The sequence below is a fragment of the Carex rostrata genome, chromosome 28 (assembly GCF_964058835.1).
Source record: "Carex rostrata chromosome 28, lpCarRost1.2, whole genome shotgun sequence".
Taxonomy (NCBI): Eukaryota; Viridiplantae; Streptophyta; class Magnoliopsida; order Poales; family Cyperaceae; genus Carex; species Carex rostrata.
The window spans coordinates 3,604,732-3,622,637 of record NC_135945.1 but is presented as its reverse complement, the minus strand read 5'-3'; the positions used below and the strand labels follow the sequence as shown (position 1 = coordinate 3,622,637).

Below are 17,906 nucleotides of genomic sequence, written 5' to 3'. Positions count from 1 at the left end.
ATAAAATAAAATAAAATTTTAATATTTAAAATTGAATCATATCATATGATTGAAATGAATGGATAAATCGGATATATTTGTTCCGTTTATTTTAATTTAATTGAGTTTCTTACACAATTTGATGTACAAAATGTGGGTTCTTTTTGTGTGAAAAAATGAATCAACATTGTGTTTTGTGCATTGCCAGAATTGGTACAGTTCTAATTTGAGCAGTGCTATGTCTTGAGTTGTACCAGATCATCCTTCCCTGCTATTCAATTTATTTTCAACTTTTTTTTTAATCAGTATAATATAACCTTTGCTATGTAGTGGTTTAAATTAACTTTAAATGAAAAATCAACCTTTTAAGTTCTTTTAGGAACTAATTTAGTAAGAAACAAATGATGACAAATTACTAACCCAAGAAACAAATGATACCAAATGAATAAAATTAAGAGGTGACAATATCTGATCCAAACCCAACTCAAATACTGACAAGCTTTGTTTAAAATAAAGTCCACAGTTAAAAGTTGATTTATCTGAAACCAAATCTGAAATCAGAATCCAACCTGTTTGACAGAACACCTCAACCTTTTAATTTGATTTGATCCAATACAATAATTAAACCTTTACTTCAATTTTTTTTATGAAATTTTAAGCGAAGCAACCCAAATCATGAACACATTTGATCTGATACACAAATCTGCGCAACCCGAAACCCAAAAGATCCAACTTGATTTGAATCCAAACTCAAAATAATCTGTTGTCAGAAAATTACTGAAATATCAAATAACTTGAACTTCAAAAGATGCAATTTGAACTGAGCCTAACTTTTATGATTGCAACCTCTGTCAGAAAAATAGTGCAAACTACTGGAACTACTGGTACTTGATTGAGGGCAAAAATAGGAACAGTTACAGGGGGCATTTTGTAATCAATTATAGCACTTATCCTCTCATGCAATTGAGTCCATGTCCCCCAAGGTACCTGAGGTACAATCTAAAAAAACGGACGGCCCGGATTAACCTCAGCAATGTCCAAATTTGATCTGGTGCTTGTGGAAACTGTAGAGGGTCTGCTTTGAGATTCATGCCAAGTAAAAAGAACGGTCCAGATTTAGCACTTGCACCTCAGGCACCTGAGGTGATATGAATTCCATGCAATTAGCCTGGAGAACATATATACAAACAGACTACATCATGCACAAAACAGTGAAAACATCTAATGCCATGCCAGTTTAAACAGGATGTGATCTATGCAAATAAATAAAGGTTATATAGTCTGAAACAAAGCATAGGAGAGAAAAAAGGCAAAAGGATTAAAGGCATGGTATCTCTGGCAAGCAACTTTGCCACTACTAAATGTTCAAGTGACTTCAATAATTTGTATCCTCTGAGTTAACTCAAATTTTGAGTTAAGATTAGGACCGTCTGATTTAAATCCAGACGAATATTAAGGAGCCCGTGTGCTTAAGGCATGGACCGGATTGGTCCGGATTTTGATCGGACGGTTTTCTGAATTAACAAAAACGGTGCGTTAATGCAGAGGATGCGGATTCATGACTTGAAAGGTCTTTTGTACTGATGAGATGCTAAGCATGTGACAATCACCACTGAGATATTGTGACAGAGAAAATGGAGCTTTTGTAACCAAAAAAAAAAAAAAAAAAATGGAGCTTTTGTAACATGCTAAATTTAGGGTAGTATAAAATTGCCACAAAAAATTAAAACCTGTGGTTTTTTGTAAGTTCAAAATTTATTTTATCATCATTTTTTGATTGCTTGAATTTATATTATGTAATTCAATTTTTTTGATATTTTTATGTAAATGCATTACTCGTAGAGGTCTAAATAGCTAACTATAGCTACGCAATAGCTGCTCTATAACTTTTTCGGATCTTAAAAGTTATAATGTTATTAATCGCTTTTTTTTTATGATAATTCTAAATAGCTAGCTATAATCGCTATATATTATCTGAAGCCAATTCAATAGGTTTTTGAGTAAGAATATCCTAGTTCTACTTAATTAACTTTTTCTATCCCTTTTGGAGATTGAAATAAATAAAAATCTTAGTATGAGTTGATGTTAATTCTCAGTCCTTATATATCTTGAATTGCATGGTAATTTGATTGAATATTTTATAACTTGTTGTATACATGCACATGCCTCTTCATTCATAACAACTTTTATAACAGTTTCATATGTATTTTACAGTTGAGGATGGAGCTATTTTCACAATTTTTAATTTTATAATATACTTTATAAAAAAACAAATTAAAAGTAAAAAGTAAAAAGTAAATTTATAAATATTTTATTGGACGAATGAATATTTTAACAATTTTCAAAGAACGGTAATTTTGGACAATTGAAATTTTAAGTAATTTAATTACAGTGAAACATATATTAATTGTCAACATTTTTTATGAATATGGTACATGGATAATATTGATCATGCCTATAATATTGAATTTCAAATTTGAATTTTACTATTAAATACTCAAAATACAAAATTGTCAAGTGATCCCTCCTTAAATAATATGTATGGAATAATATTCATAGCATTGGGATGTTAAAAAACTAAAGAGGCAAGGAATTTTTTTTTTATTTGTAAATGAAGATATCAGTTTTTATTGCAAAACTGAAAATAAAATCATTATAGAAATAAAATTGGTACCTACAATACCAGTACCTCTGCTTCTACCACCAGGGCTGGGATTGAGGCAAACTTTGAAGTTACGGAATCAAACACATAAAAAGGAAAAAAGGTTGAATACATTTTTTTTTTTTTCAAAGTAAATATTTTAACATTTACAAACTTGAAGTTTTTTTTTTTAAATGGTCCAAAAGTGTTCCATTTGTGGGGGTGGGGGTTGGTAGAGAATAGGTGAGTTGCTCATCTTTTAAGAGATAGAGATATAAAATGCTACAAGTTTCTTAAGTTATACACATTGTATAATAGTCGATTTTATTTCATTTGAAGGAAAATGAGGTAGTAAAATGGATAGTAAAGTGTATTTATTTTTCTTCTGAAACATGTTACATATTTTAACATGATTTTTTTTCTTAATAAAGGTAGTAAAATGAGTATTTTATAAATTTAAAAATAAGTTTTAATGAAAAAAAAATAAAATGGGTAATTTTGTGAGTTTTTGAAATTTAGAAGGGTAATATGATATAATGAATTTTAGAGGGAGGAATATATAATTTTGAAGATTTTTGAGAAATATACATAAAACTAATGTATATTTTAAAAAAATATAAGATGGGAGTCAGTTTTACAGCACCCATGACATTTTTTTCCTAAACTATATAGCATAACCATGTTCATTTTTTTTTTAAAATAAATGAGATCAATCAATCTCATACAATGTATTCAGGTCATGTTTGGTTGTTGCATAAGTCATGTTATAAGTATCTTATTTTGCACTTCTCCATTCTTATATTATGCATGTAGATGTCATGATCCGCCAATGGCTATGATTGAATGATGAAATTATGGATTTAATATCAGCCCTCAAATAAATTAATTTGTCTTCTTTTGATTAAATGCATCTTTTTTATGTGTTGAAGTCTAAATTTAGTTAGAAAAATACTCGCAACACATACTGTCAAACAATATGTTATAATTGAAGTTGAATAGAGAACAAAATTGGAGAAAAAAATCAATGTATTAATTTCCTCATTTCTTCAAACAATATGTTATCAGTTGTATTAATTTCCTTATTCCTTGTTTTCTTCTTTAAAAATCATTGATCAATTTATTTTTAAGATTATTAAATGCTGATATTTTTTAAAAACATTTTATAAGTATTTGATATCTTATCAAATTATACGATATCTTCAAATTTAATACATTACTTAATTTAAGTTATAGTAAATCTATTTACAATTTTACCTCTTCAATTTTGATAAGATAAAATAATCCTTTTTTTAGTATGTTCAGATTCTTTCTTCTTCGTTTCAGATGTTAATTATTTGGAGAACATATGTTGATGAGGGATTTTAGTAACGTTAACTATAATTAGTGCCACAAAATGAATCAACTAATTTAATCATACAATTTACTTTCACTAAATATTTTTTGACCTTTTAGCCTTTGCCTGTATATATTTCTACAAGCAGTTTTTTTCTTTATCAAATCTTTTTACTTGTATCAAAGTTTGAAATTCAAATTGTAAATCAAACTCTTGATCTTCTTCATTTTATAATATGTTTCCGTTGCAACGCACGAGCACAATACTGGTATACTATCAAACATGAACAAAATATGATAGAATAGTATAGTATAAGAAATCACTTATACCGTCATAAATTCATTGCACATACATCCGCCTCTACCTAACACTATAATACGATTAATTATCCCTCACCTACATTTTCAGCATGTTATTAAAATTTTGAAGTAATATATCAGGAAATTAAAAACCACACAAAATCATCAACCGTATCAACGATATATACCAAAACATGCGAAATAAAATGATATAAGACAAAATAATGTTGCTCAATTTTTCTTTATAATTCTAGCAGAATAAAAAAAATGTTGTTGCTCATTTTATGTTGATGGAACAATTGCATGTAAATATGATATATAATGTATTTTCGTCAGAAATAGCATAATAAAAATGTATTTTGTAGTTCCTTTTCAAATATTCAAATACATTTATTAGACCGCGATCTTCGAATAATATAGTAAAATGTTTACGTACATGCAGAAATTACAAATCTTACGAACGGGCCGCCGTGGAATTTTCTGGTTTACATACTCCTATCGTTCAAATTATCGACCAATAATAGACTGCCACCTACACATCAGGTAACTATTCGTAAAAATACTCTGTTACAATTAGCATTGCCGTTTTAAAAAAAAAAAAAAAAATTAGCATTGCCAATTCCAGTAAACCCTTTCTCTTATGAGTCCCTTCCTTGTCTGGGTTTCGCGCGGCTTAAACCGGAGCCTTGATTCTTTTAAGTACCTCAAATTAAGTGTTTAGATATAAACCGTACGATTAGAATGCTGTCTCTTTAATATTCGTGTCATTACAGATCTGACGTTTTAGATCTAAACTTAAAATTTGAGATACTTTAGGTGATATGAATTCCTTAAACCCCTCCTCCCAAGCGAAGCGACAGACTCGAGTCTCGAGGTAACAGAGGAACAGGGAGAGAGAGGGAGAGAGAGAGAGAGAATGGCGATCACAAGTTGCGCCACCGTAAACGTTGTCGGAGTACCACCAACCGCCTCCGCCGGAGAACTTCTTACCTTTCTCTCCTCCGCAGTGGGAATTCAAGCGATCGCCTCTGAAATCCCCCTAGCCCGGCGCGGATGGTTGCCCCGCACTACTGCTAACGGCGAAATCTACGCACGCGTCCAGTTTGCGGAGCCTGAGGGAGCGGAGAAGGCAGTGGAGTTGTTTCGCTCTGGAAAGTTGCCTCCGTTTGGGAGGAACCGACTGGAGATATCCAGTTTGAATGATGACATCATACCTCGTGCCAGTAGCAGCAGCAATCGATTGGAGGAAGCGGAGTTGCTAATGGGGAACCGACAAGAGGAGAACACTATGGAGGTTGCTTTTTTGTCTTTTTTTTTGCTTTATTTTGAAATTCAATTTCTATGAGGGCAGCTTTGTGATACTTGGATTTTTTTTTTGTTGCTTTTTTGGCTCCTTTTCATTTAGTTTTTTTTTACTGTTGCTTTTGAAAATTTTAGCTATTGATTCTGTTAAATTAGCACCTATACCCTTGAAAAGTAAAATCTTTTACTTGGTTATGTTTTGCAAATTCTAAATCAGTAAGGTTGAACTTTTGTGGAGGTTTTTATTTTTATTTTCATTTGCTATTTCAGTTTATAGGTCTATTTCATGACTTTTACAATTTCTTAGGGTAAATCCACTTACATTGATTTCTTAATTTATTTGTTTTGCATTTTCTATATTGGACAGGTTATCCAATCATGGAACGGGGTAAGAGTCGAGATAATGCCAGAGAGAACCAGAATTGACATATTTCTAGAAAATGATGGTCATAAGTATAAGCTTGAAGTCTATTTCCATGATATCATTTCTAGCTGTGGGTGTAAATTATCATCCGAAGATTTTTCAGATTCATCAGTTGCTATTTTACTTGAGGTAAAAAAGTTTCTGAAGAAATTTTCTGATACAATCATTTCACAACCTTAAAATTTCTGAAGATATTTTCTGCTACTAAATGACAACCGTTGCTTGATAATTATTTAATACAAGCTTGGGACCTGACATTTAAATCCAGTGGCCTTGATTCTTTATACTTGTTTTTAGGAAAAAAAAAAACACTTGTTACACAGACATTATATAAAATTAACTCAAACTTGTTTGGGTTTTAGTTGCAAGTGTGAGAAATTATCAAATGAATTCTGTAAATTCAATGGAAATAATTGTATTTCATGCATTTTTTATTTTTCTCTGTTTTTTGTGGGGCAGAGCTGAATTTTGCCCTTTCAATATGCTTATTTATTGATGTTCTTTCTGTGTATTTTAATTTCAGCTCAAGTATGCACCGAGAATATACTGTGCGGTGGACATTCCAAAGAAAAACAGGAATTACAAGACAGAACGGTACCATGCTTGCACTGTAGGTCTCCAGTCCCAGTGCATTTGGATCCGCCAACCTGATTTTACAGGCAACTCATCTTTCGGCAAGTCCAGTTGCATCTGCTTAAAACTCCGAGAAGACTCGTCTTACACACTACCCCTCAAATCTCTCCCTCTTTGGGCTGAAATTGGAAATGTTACTCTGCCCCACATACAACTGGTCCCACCTAACTCAGATGGCATAGAATTGCATCCTCTTTTGGAGATTCCAAGTGAGATACCAATGCCTTATGAGATTCTATTCCAACTGAACTCTCTAGTTCATATGCACAAGCTGCCTCCAAAAGCGGTCAATTTAGATTTGTTACAAACTCTTAATGGGTTGTCGGTAGAGATTTGCACAAAGATCCTTCAGAGGATGCACAGGCAGGAGTCCACCTGCTATGACCCAGTGCAGTTCGTGAAATTGCAGTTGTCTGAAATTGTAAGAGGAAACAGTGCAAAGTCAAACTCTAAGAGAGGTGATCTGAAATTGATGAGGTGCTATAGAATGCTCATTACACCCACTAAAGTATACTTACAGGTATGTAATAACTTGGTCAAGTGTGTAGCAGTTTGATTGGTAACCAGTAGAGTGCTATTTTTGGCTGAACCTGGTATCCAAAACTTGTACTAAAAGGTAATTCTAATAAGAAGCAATGAACTGTTAGAAAATTTGAAGAAAACATTTGAAAACCCTACGCAACAGTCCTTTACAGTTCCTCTCAGTATTTTACCATTGCTTGCTTACAAGAATTTTATTATTCTAATTTCAGGGCCCAGAGGTTGAGCAATCAAACTATGTAGTCGAGCATTTCTCCAAATATGCAACAGACTTTGCTAGGGTTTCCTTTGTAGATGAAGATTGGTCGAAGCTGCCATTCAATTCTATCTCTACCCAAATCGAACAAGGCTTTTTGTGCAAACCCCTAAAAACCGGCATCCACTCCAGAATCCTCTCGGTTTTGAAGAATGGTTTTCGAATCGGCTCGAAGAAGTTTGAGTTTTTGGCATTTTCGGCAAGTCAATTACGTGGGAATTCTGTTTGGATGTTTTCCTCCAATTCTGAGGTCACTGCTGCCACAATCAGAGAATTCATGGGGCAATTTACATCTATCCGTTCTATATCGAAATGTGCTGCTAGAATGGGTCAGCTCTTCAGTTCTTCGACTCAAACAATAAATGTACCTGGATGGGAGGTAGCAATGTTGCCCGATATTGAAATTTGTACTGACACTGGTACAAAATACTGTTTCTCTGATGGTATTGGCCAAATATCTCTTTCTTTTGCAAGACAAGTTGCACAGACATGTGGTTTGGATGACACCCCCTCAGCTTACCAAATTAGGTATGGTGGTTTTAAAGGTGTGGTAGCTGTTAACCGTAAAAGTTTTAAGAAGCTTTCTTTAAGGGGTAGTATGAAAAAGTTTGAATCTCAAAGTACGATGCTTAATATAACAAGATGGAGCAAGTACCAGGCGGCATTTTTAAATAGAGAAATTATTACCCTACTTTCCACTTTGGGTGTTCCAGAAGAGGTGTTTGACAAGTTGCAAAGAGATCATCTAATGCTGTTGGATAAGATTTTAACAAGCTGTGAAGCTGCTTTGAGATATGTGCAAAGGATGCACGGCAGGGGTTTAAAAACGGTGGTGAAGAAAATGCTAATGAAGGGGTATGAGCCGGCATCAGAACCATACCTTTTTATGGTACTGAAGGCACAGAGAGCGTACCAGTTGGTGGATATACGTACCAAGTGCCGTATCTTTGTACCGAGAGCTAGGGTTTCTATTGGTTGCTTGGATGAGGCTGGAAAGCTGGAATATGGGCAGGTGTATATCAGGGTTACTTTGACAGAGGAGGAGCAGATGGAGAGGGATAGGGAGGAGGGGTGTTTTCATAAATTTGATGGGGTGACAGGGGTTGTTGTGGGAAAGGTGTTGGTGACAAAGAACCCCTGTTTGCACCCGGGGGATGTGAGAGTGCTTGATGCAGTTTATGATGCTGAGCTGGATGATATGGGGTTGATTGATTGTCTTGTATTTCCGAAGAAAGGCAAAAGGTATATATGTTTGTTAGTTATTAACTTTAGGTTGTTCATTTAGTGACCCAATGCATACTGCTACAGTTGCAAGTGAATTTTAATTAAATAAGTTTACATAGAGTGAGACTATGGTACTATGAATAGCGCGGATTGGTCTGTACGTGGAGATCAAATTTTACTTTTTTTTTTTTACTATTTTTTAGATATGTACAAAATCTCTTGATCTAAAAATTCTAGACCATTCAAAAGTAGTGATTTTCTACCTATCTAAAAAAATAGTTAAAAAGAATTCTAAAAATATGAAAAAATTTGTTCAACAAGTACATTTTCATATGAGATCATATTGGACAGTTCAGATCAATTTTTTTGTAATTTGAAAAATGAAGATATTAATCCATAGTACAGACCATTTCACACTATGCATAGTACCATAGCCTCACTCAGTTTACATAACCAACCAGAAAAAAGGCTTAAATGAAAATCTTAGTGGAATATAAGTTAGTGATGCTCCTATCCTTTCTGTCTTGAAGTTTCCAGATTAGATTGAATATTTGGTAACAGTTTTGATAATTTCTGTAGGCCACATCCAAATGAGTGCTCAGGGGGAGATTTGGATGGAGATCTGTATTTTGTTTCATGGAATGAGCGGCTTATTCCCCCAGAAACTGATCCCCCAATGGATTACTCTGGGCCCCGGCCACGCATCATGGATCATGATGTCACTCTAGAGGTCTCTCTCTCTCTCCCTCTCTTACTTTTTCTCTCTGTGCACTGTTCCCTTGTGTTTATTTTATGCACTGTAATAATATGGTCATTTGACCATCTTGTATGATATAGTGCAAATGTGCATGAGAAATATCTCTACATAATATGGAGAGGTATTTTGAATATTTTGAGTGCAAAGTATGCTAACTTTTAGGAATGTGTTGATCATTGGCCTAAAAGATTTTGGTTTCTCTACATAATGTTTAGAAAGATCAAAATTGCATGCATTACAATTTCTCTTTTAAATAACATGGCTTTCATTGAAAGGAGGATTATATCGGCAATATTTTCAAATAAGAAGACAGGGGAAGGGAGTTTCATATTGGGTTTTTTCGTCAGGTTGTAGTTCTTATATCTGTGATATTTTGTGAGCTTGCGGAGCTAGAATGGGAACATTTTTCTTATTTATGTTACTTGTGTTTTTTGGTGAGATAGCATCGATCATGTGCTGAAAATTGCATTAAACATTTTTAAGGTAATTTAGAAACTTTTTTATAGCCCATTTTGAATATGTTCTTGGTTATTTTGACCATTGTCTATGTATAAAGCATAATTTAGAAACATTTGCAGTTATAAGCTCTAGCAACCTTATATGAGCATTAAATATATGGAATTTCTAGATTTTGTTTTGTTGTATAATCTCTTCCAAATCCTATAAGAATTCATCATTTTAAATTTAAGAATTAATAAAATGCAGGAAATTCAAAACTTCTTCGTGGATTACATGTCGAATGATAATCTCGGTGCAATTTCGAACGCGCACCTGGTCCATTCTGACCGAGATCCTTTAAAAGCCCGAAGTGAAATTTGCATCGAGCTGGCGCAACTCCATTCCATGTCGGTTGATTTTGCTAAAACCGGTGCACCAGCTGAGATGCCCAAAAGACTCAGACCGAGAGAATTTCCTGACTTCATGGAGCGATATGACAAGCCCACCTATGTCTCTACAGGGGTTCTGGGGAAGCTGTACCGCAGCTTCATGAGTTACACAGGTAGTGGAGATGTGGCAAGTGGAGTTGAATGCAACTCAAGTTACGACTGTGATTTGGAGGTGGAGGGATTTGTGAACTACTTGGAGGAGGCTCAAGAGTATTATGAGATGTATCATGAAAAGTTTAGTAACCTCATGTGCTATTATAAGGCACTGGAGGAGGAAGAGATTGTGACAGGTACGGTTACATGTATCAGTGGTACTAGTTTGTTATACAGTTTGTTATGTTTATTGAGTGAGGCTATGGTACTATGCATAGCGCATATTGGTCTGTAGTATGGATCAATATCTCTAATTTCAAAGTTCAAACAGTCATTTGGAACCGTTCAACATAATCTCAATATGAAATTGTACTTGTAAATCAAATTTTACATTTCTTAGAATTTTTTACTATTTTTTTAGATAGGTTGAAAATCACTTGATCTAAAAATTCTTCTGGACCATTCAAAAGTAGTAATTTTCTACCTATCTAAAAAATAATAATATTTAAAAAAAACATATAAAATTTATTTTGCAAATATATTTTCATAGAGATCATGTTGAACGGTTCATAACTTCAGATGAATGTTTGGACTTTAAAAATGAAGTTATTGATCCATAGTATGGACCAATCTGCGCTATGCATAGTACCATAGCCTCACTTGTTTATTTGGCCTTTTCTTGAACTTGCATGCCTTCATACTTGTACTATCTCTATTATGAAGCATGGAAAAACAATTAATAGGGTTTGATACAGTTGGGTACAATATGTATTTTACTGTTAGTATTGGTACTGTCCATTTTCTTGTCATATACATGGATAACATTTGCCGCTAGAGAAAGTGTCAAACTCGATGTATATTCCTCTGAATAGTAAGGGCCGTGCCCCTATAAAACATTGAGCCTACTGAGTGACTTCTAGTTACTTGAAGAATTTACCAAACTACTAGCTTTCTTTGAAGAGGAAAAATAGGGTGCATTTGCATTTCCTTTGAAGTCAATTGGCAATAAAACTTGAGTATTTTTTAAATGTATGTGCAATATTTTGTTGTATATATATGTTGAGTAGGGTTAAAATGCCCCATTGTTTTTGTGTCCCAATCATGCCTCACATCCTTATTTCTGTTATCAATGTCCAAACAGTCGATATGAACCGCTCAACATGATCTCCATATTAAAATGTGCTTGGTGACCAAAATTTTTTTTTTTTTTGAAAATGTTTTACTATTTTTTTTTTAGATTGGTATATAATCACTGTTTTTGAAAAAAAAGTGATTTTGTACCTATCTAAAAAAACGAGTAAAAAAATAAAATCCAAAAAATATAAATTTTGGTATCCAATAACGTTTTAATATGGAAATCATGTTAAGGAGTTCAGATTGACTGTTAGGACTTTGAAAACGGAGATAAGGATGTGAGGCGTGATTGGGGCACACAAAAATTGGGGCATTTTAGCCCTACTCGTATATGTTAGGCATTTTGTTTATTGAGGAAAATATATGTTAGGAATTAAATTTACATGAACAGGGTTAGAAATGAACAATGACTACTGTGACAACTTTGAGCTTGGATTTTACTATTTACAGGCAACTTGGCAAACAAGTCATTGTACTTGAAGAAAGACAACAAGCAATATGGTGAATTAAGAGACCGTATTTTAGATGCATTTAAAGGCCTACAAAGGGAAGCTGAGAAGTGGTTCAAAAACAGCTGTAATGAAAGCGAGTATTCTAAAATGGCATCAGCCTGGTACCATGTAGCATACCACCCCAACTTCACAGGTACTGACAAGAAGAGGCTTCTTAGCTTCCCTTGGGTCAATAGTGACGTGCTACTTAAGATCAAGGAATCTAAGAGGCACATGAGGAAGCCTGAGGAACTTGGGGAAGAAGGGATGAAAGGTCTCTCTGGTGGTATGACTAGTTAGTTTAAAATATAGTTTTGATTTAGTATATATAACTATGTAACATAATTTAAGTTGGGAGGTATTGGGAACTACAAATGTAGCCGTACCAACTGGATCTAAAACTAGGTGAAATTACTATGATCTGTTGGACTAAGTAATGGAAGCTTGATCACTATTTTTGTTTCTTTTGTATGTTATATCATATATGTACTTTCATGAAATGTACTCTGCTAGTGGAGTGAGGATTTCGTATTGATTTTATCAGCACCTCCACTGTGGGTGGGCCCCAGCTTGAGGGGCATTCGATCGATGCAGGCAGTCCAAAGACAGCACAGTTTGACACTTCAGGAATTACATAGTTTCAAATATCGAACTATGTTTGTAGCCATATCAAATTGGTTTTGTGAGATCAAGAGAACTGGAGGCTTAGTATATCAAATTGGTTTTGGTAAGGAATTATTATACTATATTACCAAAATTATAAAAATTTTTATGTTTATTACATGATTCCTTCAAGAGATCCTCCAATGTGGCCAAACCTAACATACCACTGTCAATGTGAGCTGACTTTAATTTAATAAGCAAATTCATAATTAATGTTCCTTGCTTATTAAAAAATAAGTAAATGAGAAAAAAAAAGGAGAAAATAAATGTCTTTTTGTTTTTTCAGATGTCTGACAGAGGATGTCAGATTTTACAACATTACACACTCAATGATCATAAACACCAACAAAGGAAAAAAACAAGAAAAAATAAAAATGCTATTTCCATCACACACACAAGTACACAACCATCTGCTAGCAGAATTTTTCCCATAGCATCGCCTCTTCCACCATTCTAACAGCCAACTGATTTGCATCAATCCTCATTCCTCCAAATAGCCGACTGTTTCTCTGTTTCCAAATCATCCAACAAGCCGCACTGAAAAAGCATCCCCACTTTCTCTCCGTCATGTAACCTCTTGCAACTACCCTTGTTCTGGATCTGCGCCATACCAGTGGTACCGATTGATCTATATGCATCAGTTTCACACCCAAAATCAGAGACAATCTTCTCCACACTTCTCACATATGAACAATTGGAAAACATATGAAGAGCAGTTTCTAAAGCACAATATGGACACAAGAGACATCTCAGATCACAAATGAAACCTCTACGGTCCCATATTCTCATGGGTTAAAAGTCTATCTCTAAGCAAAAGATAGCAGAAAATTCTCACTGTTTGCGGTATTTGAAGCTTCCAAACCGCACTCCAGCACATTTACACCCCCCCCCCTTTTTTCTGGTAAATGGATCTAGCAGTGTACATACCTCCAAAACCTCTACGGTCCATATTCCAATCTGTAAATGGATCTTGCCGTGTACATACCTCCTCTTTCCCGTCTCCAAACCACCTGTCATTCTGGTACAAAGGTCATGTTATAGACCACTAAAAAAGTGTCTTATTTTTTGCAAATCGGTCCAAAAAAGTGAGCCACTGCAGGTCCAGTTGAGCAAATCCTCAATAGCTACACCTCTTGACCGTAGTTTAAGAATTGTATCAGACCATAGAGTGTTAGGATCACTGTACACTAATTTGAGATTATTAATTTCATAGTTTGTATATTATCCAATACTAATTTGATGATACATCTAACCTAAATATAGCCTCTGCTATTTTATCTTTAGCTCAAACATAGTTTGATGGGCTTGGCCTAAAATTTTAAATTATATTATGAATTTACAAAATAATATTGCCTGAATGCTGTCTAATTTGCCTGATTTTTAGTGAATTCATCATGATTACAAAGGTGGGCTAAATTCTCCCAATTTCAGGAAAGACATCTTAAAAAGGTTTGCTATTGCACAAATTATGCCATATTCAGGGAAGAATTGTTAAAATACATGTAGCTTGGCCCAAAATATTTAAGGTAAAAGCAATTGAACATCGAAATATAATATAATGCAAATAGCAAAAGTTTTTTTTGATGGTGAGCAAATAGCTCACTATCGTATTAAGAAAAAAATAATAGTGACTGTTGTATGTTCATTTCACCCAGTCTCATTTGATCTTCAGACATCCAGAATTGTCTCTTGTATGTTACATCCAGAATTTTCTCTTGTATGTTCATCCTGAACTGCGTAACATGAAAAAAAAGCAAATACTCCCCTCAAAAAATTTTGTGAGTATATACATTTCCATAGAATGTGTTCTCTCGTCTTTAATAAAACACAACCTTGTGTAATATTACCACCCCTCACCTGTAGGATTTCCTGAGTCAAGATCTTGTTTTGGAGAGCGACCCCGAGGAAGGCTCTGATCTTTCCTTATATGTGACTCGCTTTCTTTCATATCTAAAAAAAAAAAAGATACCTCTTACCATAATATCACCAAAATCGGTCACTTTTGTGATAATCAAAATCACTAATAAACTCGCAAATTGTTTGGATTTAGCTTCGATTTTACCAGTTTTCCTTGCATAACTCGCCCAGGTGAATAAATCGGCAATAAATAGTCAATTTGGTTTTGGGTAAGCTGTAGGATGTTGTTGTTAAGGAGGTTCTACTAATACACGGCATTGGCGAGCAAGTGGAGACATTGAGTTGTGATCTCCTTCACCCAATGCTTCTGCCTCTCATTGCAAAGATGCTGACATGAAGCAGATTGTAAATGAGAGGCAGAAGCATTGGGTAAAGGATGTTAGAGATGTTGCTCACAACATAGAAGATGTTATAAACAATGCCTTTTTCTTAAAAGAGCTCCCGAGAGAACATGTTCAAATTGTTGGGGCTGCTAAAAGGATGCAGAGGAAACGCAAAAAGCTCCCGGCTTTGCACAACCATCTATAAACAGATTAGGAACAATCCAGAATTCAGACTACTAAAACAAAATGAATTTCTAAATTAACAAAGGAAGTTATATTTGAAACCTACCAAACATTTGAATTATATTTTAACCTAGCTTGAATGATACCCAAATACCTTATAAATGTCATTAAATTCCAAATATATGCTTTAAATTAAAGAGAAAACTAAGTTTTACTATATTAAAAACCCTAATATTCAGCAATGTAAAATTGCAATAAAACCCATAAAAAAGAAGAACATAACATGACCATAAAATGCCGAATCCTTCGACACATTGAGTTTATAATCTAGCAAAGCGTGCACATAAACTGAAAAAGGACCAGTATGCCCCTAAAAACACCGGTCCCACAGCGGAGCAAACGGCAGCATGCCCCTTGTCATGAACAAGTAGGCCACCTTAGGCACTCTGTTAAACAGAAAGTCCTCCATTTTCAGCACAAGAGATGCTCTCCAGTTGAACTGTTGATATTGCACAAATTATGCCAATTTCAGGAAAGACATCTTAAAAGGTTTGCTGTTGCACAAATTATGCCATATTCAGGGAAGACTTGTTAAAATACATGTAGCTTGGCCCAACAAAAATTTTTAAGATAAAAGCAATTGAACATCGAAGTATAATATAATGCAAATGGCAAAAGTGTTTTTTGATGGTGAGCAGATAGCTCACTAACTTTGTATTAAGAAAAAAATAATGGTGTCTGTTGTATGTTCATTTCACCCAGTCACCCAGTCTCATTCGATCTTCAGACATCCAGAATTGTCTCTTGTATGTTTATCCCGGACTGCGTAACACGAAAAAAAGCAAATACTCCCCTCAAAATTTTTTTAGAGCATATACATGACCATGGAATGTGGTCTCTCGTCTTTAATAAAACACAACCTTGTGTAATATTACCACCCCTTACCTGTAGGATTTCCTGAGTCAAGATCTTGTTTTGGAGAGCGACCCCGAGGAAGGCTCTGATCTTTCCTGATATGTGACTTGCTTTCTTTCATATCTAAAAATTGAGATACCTCTTACCATGATATAGCCAAAATCGGTCATTTTTGTGATAAGTCATTCAAAATCACTAAATAAACTCACAAATTGTTTGGATTTAGCTTTTGATTTTACTAGTTTTCCTTACATAACTCGCCTTGTGAATAAATCGGCAATAAATAGTCAATTTGGTTTTGGGTAAGCTGTAGGATGCTGTTGTTAAGGAGGTTCTACTAATACACGGCATTGGCGAGTAAGCTGTAGCTGTAGCATGCTTCTGCCTCTCATTTACAATCTGCTTCATGTCAGCATGCTTCTGCCTCTCATCCTTCACCCAATGCTTCTGCCTCTCATTGCAAAGATGCTGACATGAAGCAGATTGTAAACGAGAGGGAAAAGCATTGGGTGAAGGATGTCAGAGATGTTGCTCACGACATAGAAGATGTTATAAACAATGCCTTTTTCTTAAAGAGCTCCTGAGAGGATGTGCTCAAATTGTTGAGGCTGCTAAAAGGATGTGGAGAAAGCGCAAAAAGCTCCCGGCTTTGCACAACCATCTATAAACAGATTAGGAACAATCCAGAATTCAGACTACTAAAAAAATGAAACCAACCAAACATTTGAATTATATTTTAACCTAGCTTGAATGATACCCAAATACCCTATCAATGTCATTAAATTCCAAATATATGCTTTAAATTAGAGAGAAAACTAAGTTTTACTATATTAAAAACCCTAATATTCAGCAATGTAAAATTGCAATAAAACCCATAAAAAAGTAGAACATAACAAACGCACCTCACTCGGTATCTAATGACCATAAAATGCCGAATCCTTCGACAAATTGAGTTTATAATCCGGCAAAGTTTGCACATAAACTGAAAAAAAGACCAGTATGCCCCCTAAAAACATCAGTCCCACAGCGGAGCAAACGGCAGCGGGCCCCTTGTCATGAACAAGAAGGCCACCTTACCACGAGAGATGCTCTCCAGTTCAACTGTTGATCTGTTATAGAATGCATCGAATTCAAGGGTTTCACAAATGATTTGAAATCCATGCAATCCTTTTGACCACAAGTGGAAGTGTACATGGTAGAAGGGAAGAAGAGGTGGATTTCGTCCTGAGATTTGAGCATCGGTTTCATATTGGAAATTAAGTCAACCCCAAATCGGAAATTAGCAAAGGAATTCTGGGTTGAGTAATAATAACCGAGGTAAAGGGATCTAAAATTAGATAAACTTAGATGTGGAATTAGAAAGAAACCAAACCAGATAGATACAGATACAAATAGCTTTTCCAGTGACAAAATCGCTCGAAGATTAGAACTTCACACACTCAGAAACCCCCACTGGTCTCAAATCAGAAAACCTGGATCGATTTAAACCTCTTTAAACTCACAAAAAATGGAGATGTAACAACAAAAATCGCTCCAAATCCGAATCCGAATCCTCCCCAGAGAACTCGATTTGAGTTCGCAGAGTATGAAATCAAACCAGCGATGACGTTGAAGCCCTCTCTCTTTCTCTCTCTCTCTCTTTGGTTTTTTTGTTGGGGAGGTGAGAGAGAAGGCGTTCAGATCCAGTGAAGTAACCCCATATGTAGAGCTGGAGAAGAGAGAAAATTCACATCCTCTGAGATATCTCATATTTTGCGTGACTTTTTTGAAAATCTCAACCGTTCAAATACGTTCTACACGAATCTCAAAGCTCACTAGCCCCTCCGGTATCCCCGAATAGGCACCGGACACGTCGGTCACGCAAAATATGAGATATCTCAGAGGCTACGCACTCGAAGAGAGAGGAATTCGT

At 34.8% G+C, this 17,906-nt stretch overlaps 1 protein-coding gene and 1 long non-coding RNA gene across 2 annotated transcripts; one reads left to right on the top strand and one right to left on the bottom strand.

Moving 5' to 3' along the window:
- The first annotated feature begins 5,107 nt into the window (after positions 1–5,107).
- On the top strand, positions 5,108–12,493 carry RDR2 (RNA-dependent RNA polymerase 2). Its single transcript, XM_078294181.1, has 7 exons — positions 5,108–5,546; positions 5,922–6,107; positions 6,502–7,131; positions 7,364–8,649; positions 9,211–9,361; positions 10,094–10,565; positions 11,953–12,493. The coding sequence occupies exons 1-7, from the start codon at positions 5,169–5,171 to the stop codon at positions 12,291–12,293; spliced, it is 3,444 nt and encodes a 1,147-aa protein (XP_078150307.1). The 5' UTR covers positions 5,108–5,168; the 3' UTR covers positions 12,294–12,493.
- Positions 12,494–12,898: 405 nt separating this feature from the next.
- Positions 12,899–17,642, bottom strand: LOC144545934 (uncharacterized). Its single transcript, XR_013508637.1, has 2 exons — positions 13,584–17,642; positions 12,899–13,284 (listed from the first exon to the last, which is right to left on the bottom strand). It is a non-coding gene; the product is annotated as an uncharacterized LOC144545934 (long non-coding RNA).
- Positions 17,643–17,906: the final 264 nt, after the last annotated feature.

Excerpts from the sequence above, each read along its gene's own strand:
- RDR2 (XM_078294181.1), top strand. The coding sequence starts at position 5,169 with ATGGCGATCACAAGTTGCGCCACCGTAAACGTTGTCGGAGTACCACCA. Across the intron at positions 7,132-7,363 it reads CCACTAAAGTATACTTACAG|GGCCCAGAGGTTGAGCAATC; the intron begins GTATGTAATAAC and ends TTCTAATTTCAG. Across the intron at positions 9,362-10,093 it reads ATCATGATGTCACTCTAGAG|GAAATTCAAAACTTCTTCGT; the intron begins GTCTCTCTCTCT and ends AATAAAATGCAG.